At 39.4% G+C, this 9656-nt stretch overlaps 1 protein-coding gene across 1 annotated transcript; it reads right to left on the reverse strand.

The window, feature by feature from the left end:
• Positions 1-2452: 2452 nt before the first annotated feature.
• LOC146665328 (RING finger protein 141) lies at positions 2453-9245 on the reverse strand. The gene is made up of 6 exons (XM_085412932.1): positions 9124-9245; positions 7026-7229; positions 6380-6488; positions 5180-5361; positions 4349-4456; positions 2453-4261 (listed from the first exon to the last, which is right to left on the reverse strand). Exons 2-6 carry the CDS (start codon positions 7160-7162, stop codon positions 4111-4113), a joined length of 687 nt encoding a protein of 228 aa, XP_085269058.1. The 5' UTR covers positions 7163-7229; positions 9124-9245; the 3' UTR covers positions 2453-4110.
• Between the last annotated feature and the right edge of the window lie 411 nt (positions 9246-9656).

Consider the following 9656-nt stretch of genomic DNA (forward strand, 5'->3'; position numbering starts at 1 on the left):
GGTAGCACTGGCAGTTGCCAGATTTTTTTTTTTACCATTTTTTGTCCCCATCCATTTTCTTCGGCTTATCCAGGGCCAGCTCGCGGGGGCAGCAGCCTAAGCAGAGAAGGCCAGACCTCCCTCTCCCCAGCCACCTCCAGCTTATCAGGAGGGACACCAAGGTATTCCCAGGCCAGCTGAAAGATATGATCTCTCCAGCATGTCCTGGGTGTGCCCCGGGGCCTCCTCCTGGTGGGACATGCCTGGAAACCGTCCAGAAGGCATACTTATCAGATGCCCAAACCACCTCCTTTCGATGTGAAGGAACAGCGGCTCTACTCTGAGCCCCTCCCGGATGGCTGAACTTCTCACCCCACCTTTAAGGGAGAGGCCAGCCCCCCTTCGTAGGAACCCCATTGCCACCGCTTGTATCCGCAATCTTGTTCATTCGATCACTATTCACACCTCATGACCACAGGTGAGGGTAGGAACGTAGATCGACCGGTAAATTGAGAGCTTCGCTTTTACATTCACCTCTCTCTTCACCACAGTGGACCAGTACAATGTCTACATCACTGCAGGTGCAGCACCAATCCGTCTGTCAATCTCCCGTTCCCTTCTCCTGTCACTCGTGCAGGACGTACCAGACTTAATCTACTCCACCCTTTTCAGATTTGAAGGTGCCGATCCTCATTCCCACTGCTTCACACTCGGCTGCAAACCGTTCCGGTGCAAGCTGGAAGCCATCACCTGATGAAGCCAACAGAACCACATCACCACAGCCTTCCATCACTTGGCTACGCCTAGAAATTCTGTATATAAAAATTATGAACAGAATCGGTCACAAAGGGCAGCTCTGGTAGAGTGCTTCACCCACCGGGAACAAGTTCGACTTATTGCCGGCTATGCAGACCAAGCTCTTGTAACGGTTATATAAGGATCAAATGGCCCGTAACAATGGGCCAGACACCGCATACTCCCAAAGCACCTCCCACAGGACACTCCGAGGGACACGGTCGAATGTCTTCTCCAAGTCCACAAAACACATGTAGACTGGTTGGGCAAACTCGCATGCACCCTCAAGTATCCTTGAAAGGATAAAGAGCTGGTCCAGTGTTCCACGACCAGGACGAAAACAGCATTATTCCTCCTGTATATGACTTACGGACTAACTCTCCTTTCCAGCACCCTGGCATAGACTTTCCCAGGGAGCCTGAGGAGTGTGATCCCCCTATAGTTGGAACACACCCTGTGGTCCGGTAAACATGAGAACCAACCATCCTGGTCTTCCAATCCAGAGGTATCACCCCTGATCTCCATGCAACATTGCAGAGGCATGTCAACCAAGACAGTCCTACGACATCCAGAGTCTTCAGAAACTCAGGGCGGACCTCATCCACCCGAGGTGCTCTGCCAGGCTCTGGGTCTGGAATTATTTAACTGCCTCAAGTGAGAGGCCTGACCAGGGGGACAAGGGCCCGGACAACATATCTCCTGGGATCCCTGGGACACACAAACCACTACACCACGATAAGGTAGCAATTCGCGGAGGGGTATGGTTAACGTGTAAACCACATGAACAACTAGGTTTCACTCTTTTTTATTTTAAAATGAAATGTCCCACACCACCATTGAGTTTACATGTTCAAACCTGTAAAACAATGCCAATGTTAGCCATGTAAAACTCATAAGATTAAGCATTTATGATTTTTTCCTATACATCTTAACACCAGTCTGATACAGTAGGCTACATCACTTAGGCTTTTATTGCCAAAGAAAATCTTGTTTCCAAACAGAATAAGCTGTATAAAAATGTAGCTTATACAGTTTATTGCATATGAAACAACTTATTAACAAAAGTTGCAAAAACTTTCAATTCAACAGTCATAAAGTGCCAAAAATTGAGTATCTATTTATTAAGGATAATACAGTAAGAATGGTTCTGTTATTACACTTCCCTTCATTCACTATAACAAATACAATGTCTGTACTATGCCAGGACCCCAGAAGGAATACAGGATAATGCTACCATCTTATGGTTGCAACATCACATTACACAGCAGTTTATGTTTTTAGGGCATGTTTAAAAATATGCCCTAAAAACATAGATATGTTCATAAACTTTATAATGTAAATATTAAAAACTTTCTTTGACATTTTTCTGAATGGACCATGCAGTCATGCAACAAGATCAGACACAGTTTGCTAAAGAGCTTGTAAAAGACTTCTCTTACTGCTGAACATCTCTGGGGTGTGTTTATTTCAGCTTGAATGAAAGGATTAAAGCGCCAAAATAACATTTATGAAGGCAAATATAATCATCTCCATCAACTACGCACAAGCACCCAGAGAAGTGAGGTCGAACAAAATGAACAGAACTGAAATATTACTGATATTTCAAAACTATAGGAATAAATTGCTAAAATAAATGTGAAAAATGCTAAACTGAAGAATTCACTGAACTTCACACAACAAAGATCTAAATAAGTCATTTCTTTAATACAACTTTAAATGAAGAATTGGATTTGAGTAAAACAGAAATGAAATCTATAAGGTTCATACATATTCACATTTAATAAAATATTTCCGGAAGAATCAACTTCGAGTGTCACAGCTATGTCAACTTAAACTGAAAGTGCCACTAGGGATCGGTTAGACCCAGGGTGAAACGAAAACAAAACACAATTTCAGTGATTTTACTTAACTGTTCCCCTACAAGCTGCCTCTCTCTCAGTCATTAAGTTGCTTTTAATTACAGTCACGTCGAAGCACAGAGTGCAGTTTTGGGAGTGCAAACTAAAAGATTTCTACAGAATTCATATTAAAATAGTGTAAATAAAGATGAGAGAAAAATAATTAGAAAAAAATTCATAAAAGTAAAAAGAGGAGAACAACTTATGTGACAGGCAAGGTGATTTACAACAGTTAAGACACCACAACGAGCCAAGTCCTTAAAATCACATGAGCCTATTCAGTCCTGTGTCCTGAACTGCACCAGAACAGGATTTTAGTACAGATTCACATAACACAGCTCATGGTCCATGTCATGTGGGGTACAAACATGCAGGGATACATTGCACAGACATCCAAACAGCTTTATAGATGGAACATAAATTTTCACTTTACTGCTTGTCCAGAAGCCCTGGCAAATACGACAAGTATGTTTGGTGTCTTGGATTTGCACATGAAGGAAGAATAGGACATTTTGGGAAATGATGCTTATTTGCTCAGAGGTTTAAGATTTGATCAATACCAATTTACTGTCTGTATGTTCACTGCAAGGACAGAGTCAGTTCCCAAATTTAGCACAGAGACTACAAACAGAATGAAAAGAGCCTGATGCTGTCCAAAAGTTGAAAACAGTCCTGTAATGACTTCATGAAGCAACTTAGCCATGAATCAGTCTACAGCAAAAAAAAAAATCACCTTTAAACCTCTCTATTTTTCACATTTAGATATAGTTAAATATAACAAATTCAAAGATGATTTGATAAAACTGACTACAGCCAGCCCTTTCTCCTTGTTTCCAGTCTTTGTATGAGGATAATCTAACTGCTGTCCTACAGATATCTGACTTTCCCTGGACAGCAAACAAGACACTTTCCCAAAATATCAAAGTGATGATTTAAATTATATGAATGAGAGTCATACTTATCAAACTTTACAAGGAAGTGCAACTGTGTCTCTCTCATTCATATCGAAGGAAGGCAATGTCAACATGTATCAGCATTTGTTTTATAAAGTGCCTAGTTAACCCCAACCACCTCTTAGTAGTACTTTAAGCAACATTTGGTTATTCTGGGTTCCATTAAAATGTTACAATTTATTGTAATATACAAATACAATTGTTTCACTTCAAACAACATATCACAAAACTCCATAAAGTACATCATCAACAATACTCTGGTTTCAAAAAGCATCCTGGGATTTTTAGGACTTATAAGAGGAGATTTTCAGAAGCTATCACAAAGAATATAAAGAGAAGACACCTGCTGGATTCTTTTCTGTTTTACTCTTTAGGGGGGGGAAAGAAACCTCTCAGTGAAAGTGGTGTTTTGTGTTTCAGTATGTAAAGTCTACTGAAGTGGGTATATTTCCCTTTGCTATCTACTTGGCTCAGTATTCTGCATGTTAAGGCCTGTGTGGGTGGCCCGCCTCATCAGCCAGGTTGAGGATGTAGCCGGCTATGTCATCCTCTGTGGGGATATCAGACATTACCCACGATTCGTTGGCAGCAGTCACTTGCAGACGGCAGATTGGGCAATTTCGGCTCTGGCCACTCCTACAGAAACAGAAGAGGGTGTGTAATTTAATGTTTTACAACGCTATAGATGAATTTGAATAATTCAAGCTTATTTGATTATCTCACCATTTATCAATGCATTTCTGACAGAAGCTATGTGCACAGGGCAGAATGAGGTCAGATTTTCCATCCATGCAGATGCAACACTCCTCTTCATCGGTCAGCTGCTTCACTCTGCATGGAAATGTATACAGAAGAGGGGAAAACAATTTCATTATTTTCTTTAACGCTAGGCACACTTTATCTTCATTTTTTAGAAATGAAAACAAAAGCATAAGAAGTGTTTTAGAAACACTTTTTTATGCTCAGGATTCGCCTGAGGATAAATATTTCTCGGGGTTATAAAAATGTGTAAAAGCCTTAAAATGACCCATCAGTCACTGCCCCCCTCAACTTTACAGAATAAGGAATCGCTCAGCTGTAAAAAAACAAAAACAAAAACAAAAAAAAAAAAAAAACAACCTTAAAAATATATAATTCATGCAGATGGTGGGGCATTAAAAAACATTTTCTGTAGTCTTGCATCAGTAACACATGTGCTGAGCAGGGAGACTGCATTTTGGGCACTTGGAGGCTAAAGCTGGAAACAGCATTGATATTTGCACAAGTGTAACATTTTTAATAGCGCATATGTTCACAAACATCATTACTGCTCAGCTGACAAACAAAAGTCCAATATTCTATATTTTTTCAGGTCTGTTGTAGGAAAACTCTCCTTCAAAATCTGGCAATGATTACAAGTGAGTGCATTCGCTGAACAAAGACCTCTGCTGCATGTTGTACCACTGCTCTCTTTTCCCATAATCCCTGTCCATCTTCACTATTAAAAAACGTCATGAAAATCTAATTGTTGTGTGTGCACTTTATATCATAGCTGTCCATTTCCTGGTAACTGACCTGCCCATCCACATGCTGGCCTGGCAGGAGTCAGTGGAGGGAAGCTCGGTTGAGGGGCCCTTAGTGGCACCCTCTACAGACAACACTTCAGCTGCCTGGCTGGTGATGTCACGATAGAGTTGGATGAACTGATACAGGTTCATGATCCGCGATGCTTCAACCATGCCGTTCTCCTTATTGATCTGGAGGGAAGCAAAGGCAATCACAAGAGCACTCACAGAGCAACTCCCACCAAAGGGCAAAGGTTATACTAAAACTGTGATGTTTTCATGACAACGTGCTGATGTAAGTAGTTCTCATAGATCATTTGTGCTGATGTGAGCATTGTTAATATGGAAATCTAGTGTAGCATATTAATCTTGTTGGTCATTGTGATTATAATGTATTAAAAAATAATGTTTTAAAGAGTTCAAAGAAAGGAAGTGCTTATGCTACTCAATGACTATTATACTGCTTTAGAATCTGGAAATGATCCGATGGAAAGTTTTTCCTAATTCATGTGATTCTAAACTTTGACCTTGAAGCATTACATAATATAACTGTGCATTTTATTATTTTAACCATATGATTGGAGCAGAATTGGCTGACATCTTTTAGCTTCTATAACCTGTAAAAACATGAGACTTTAACATCTATTCATGCAGTATGTGATTTTGTGGAACTTTATGGTGTCATGTTATGACTCAAGCTGTTATTAGTATCTACCATCACACAAAATTTGAAAATGATATCTTGGAAACTGCAGACAGTTGACATCTAACAGACAGACACAAACAAATGCAACCAACTACATACACAACTTTTTGTTTCTTCATATTAATTATGAAGAAACAAAAACTTTCTATTTTTTTTTGCCTGGTCAGTGGCAGTGTTACATTACGTTTAAAGTTAAAAACCGATGTGGAACAATGAGTTAAACTGTCAGAGATCTATTACCCTCACCTACCCTGTAATATTATTATGATCCCCAGAAAGGGCTTGATTTTTGTGAAATAGTAAACATCATTCTGATAAGAGTCCATTTCCAAACAATAAATTGGTTTTAACACTTGCAGACATCCCAGGAGATCCCTCAGAGCATGGTTTCCTCATATAAACACAATTTACAGGAGTATGGTTTCACTCACATCTGTCCCTCTCTGTCATAAATGTGTATGCAGATGCCTCTGTTGGCATGTGGGGAAGGCTCTTTGGTCTCACCTTGGTACACACAACCCTGACAGCCACTTTCCACAAGGCTGTAGCATCAGATCCTGGCTGCACCTCAAACAGCAGGTGCTTCTGCTGTCCAGCAGCTAGCTTGGCCGTACTGAGAGAGACGCAGGAGAGAGGGGAAAAGGTTATGTTTATCTCCATAAACCATTCCAACCATCCTCCATAAAGCACGCAGATTTTTGATTTATTTCTCATCATGATGAATGTTAAAAAAAAAAAACATTTTCATTGCGCCTTCTTTTTCAGGTGTTTTCAATGATTATTTTCATCAATAACACTGCACTGTGCTGTTTATTTTGTTGTCACATTAATATTTTTTTCAGAATTGCTGTAACAAAGCCTTTCTCTACTCCACCTTCTGCTGCATTATCATGCCTTGCAGCTATTACCTCTAGGAGTTTGTAAGCTAAAGGTAAACTGGCAGAACTGTGTCTAATGCTGGGGGAATAAGGAAGGCCAAATCCCATATGTCATAAAAGTACTGATGCCAGCACTCAATTTGAAGAGTCCCAAAGGTACACTTTGTGAAATAGGTCAAGTTTCTCCACCTATCCATTCTGCACAAAAACTGTTTGTCTTAAAGAAAAGCTATTTGTTGTACGGGAAAGCTAATCATCTTTAACAGACTTACACGTCATTAAGTTCAGCCACTCTTGCTAGAAACTCCTCGTAGTTTAGGTAGCCGCTGTCACGAACCAATCCGGCATGTTTCACCAGCTTCTCAGGCAGATGGTTCATCACCGCCTGACCTGAGATCTGCTGACCCATCCCGGCAGCAGTAGAACTCACACAAGAGAAGAGGCAAAAGGCAGCACCTCATTCAGTTCTTCCAAACCTGGTGGGAAATGATTGCCTTAAATTATTAGTGCCTTAGATTAATATTTTAGTTAAAGAAAGACATACAAAATATAGTGAAAACACACAAAAATGAAGTGTGCATTCATCTGTATTAAAATATGCTGTGGCACAGATGATCGTAGGCCTTAGAGAATATGGCAAGTACATGAAGCATACCAAGACCCAGAATTTAACCAACCAAAATTTCAAAAAGGAGCAAAAGGCATAGGACCAAGATAAAGAAGTGTACCTTTCTTTCTGGGATTAGTTAAAGGTCCTCTCACATTCAGCTGGTTGAGAATGCAACAGCTCAGCTTCTTAGTGGACAGTGTCACATCACCAAAGTCTTTGCTTTTCTCTACTGGCTCTCTGTACATTTTAGAGCTGACTTTTAAAGCATGTTTGGGTCCTTGCTTCCTAACGGAGATATTGGCCCCAAATGAGCCGGTTTGCAGCCTTAGCTTCACAGCTGGGCTTTCTTGGCCATCCCACATTTTTGGCTTAAATCTATGCATCTAGTCGTTCTAACTAGGGCTGCTCAATTAATCGAATTTTAATCACGATTACGATCTGGGCTTTCAACGATCATTAAAAATGACTGAGCGATTATTAGACCCTCCCTCGTGCTTTACTCTCGCGCTGCTCCGTGTGGCAAATCGAGCGCACACAACAATTAAGAGGACCCGAGGGAAGCTCGGAAAGCTAAGCAGAAGTTATTTGGAGAGGAGAGTGACTGCCGTTGGTTGAAAAGAGAGGTAAAAAAAACTTCAGTGGTGTGGAAACATTATGGGTTCGCGGAGTCAGACGTGGATCAAGTAGACATAGTGTGTAAACTTTGCTATGGTGTCGTAGCTGCGCCACAGAGCAGCACTGCAAAGTTCACTAAACATAGATGTTTACATTTTTCATTTATTTTTTATATTGCAAACATTTGCACTGTTATCAGTATTTGCACACTATTTTATATTATTTTTGACAATCTTTAAAGTCATTATTCAATACATTGTTATTGTTAAATAAATATTGTCAAATAATCAAGATCTCAATTTCAGTGAAAATAATCGTGATTATCATTTTTGCCATAATCGAGCAGCCCTAGTTCTAACAAACACGTTTATCAAATTGCTTTCACATGATATTGTTTGTTTTTTGCGTTTTTCCTTTAATCATCACTTATGGTTTCATAATGGTTTGTGTATTGCTTTTAGCTGAATTTTCTTGTGTACTTTACTGTTATAGTTGTTCGCCCCGGCCTTTGATTTTTTTTATTTTTGTATTTGCTCGTCTATAAAGTTACTATTACACTAGTAATCCCTTTAAAACTTAGTTGGAAAGGGACAGAATATTAATGAAACACGACTAGATAATTAAAAACACTTAGATGACTATCAGGTAATAACAAACTCATCCTCTCCCACCAGCTACCTCGAGACTTCCTGTGGCTGCATGCATACATAGAACATATCGATGTGTCAAACCTCACGTAGACCTGACAATAATCTATAAGTCATAAAAAAAAAATAAACAGCCAAATGCTCGCAAGGGCAGCAGCTCTGCTGTATTAGCTAAATTAGCATCAACATCCAGCGACGCTAACAACGTCGGCGTTTATTTTAGACTTCAACGTAAGAACCGCATAGCAGCAGCGCTCCTTCTTCGAAAGTACTTATAGCTGCAGAGTTTTAGACCTCTCCAGACAGTAAACCTCAGTTTAAACTTCACAACTGTAGTAACAGCGTAATATTACTGAGGAGCACTCTGCTAACAACTAGCTGCATTACTTTGCTTGAAACTTAACCAATACCAGAAGAAGCGAAACGTAGAAAATAAATAAATAAAAATGGGATAAATATGATCCTCTGCTGCAACTGTGACACGTAGGTGCTTCTTACCAAACAGTGCAGAGTCCACGTAGGAGGCACCATCCAAATTTCACCACTAGCCTCGCTTTTAGCTTCTGTTTGTCTTGGTACCACAACACTGGCGCGGCTTCATGACGTTGGAGTGTGACGACCTTACGTCAGTCGTTTGCGTTAGTAATAATAATAAGATTATTGATAAACAAACAAACAAACAATTAATTAATTAAATAAATATTAGGCCTACACAACATTTACCCGCTTCTGAAACTTGTTTTGAAAAGATTCAAAATAAATAATGTTTGGTCTATAAATTAATTCGTTCCCTATCATTTTTCGATTCATTTTTTTCCTTATCATTTTTTGTATACATTCAAGAATGATCTGGATTTTAAAAAAAACTGTAGAAAATGTGTCTGCTGTAGTATTTATAAGTCAAAATAACAATAAATAAATAAATAAATAAAGTAATAAATATAACTAATAATAAAATAATTAAAAAAAAAAACTAAACAAAAACAGGAACCAAGCCAACTTTCCTACATTTCCTTACAGATTAAACAATA

This window comes from Rhamphochromis longiceps, linkage group LG7, assembly GCF_057381845.1.
Source record: "Rhamphochromis longiceps isolate RC_006_pf linkage group LG7, R_longiceps_female_GT1.1, whole genome shotgun sequence".
Taxonomy (NCBI): Eukaryota; Metazoa; Chordata; class Actinopteri; order Cichliformes; family Cichlidae; genus Rhamphochromis; species Rhamphochromis longiceps.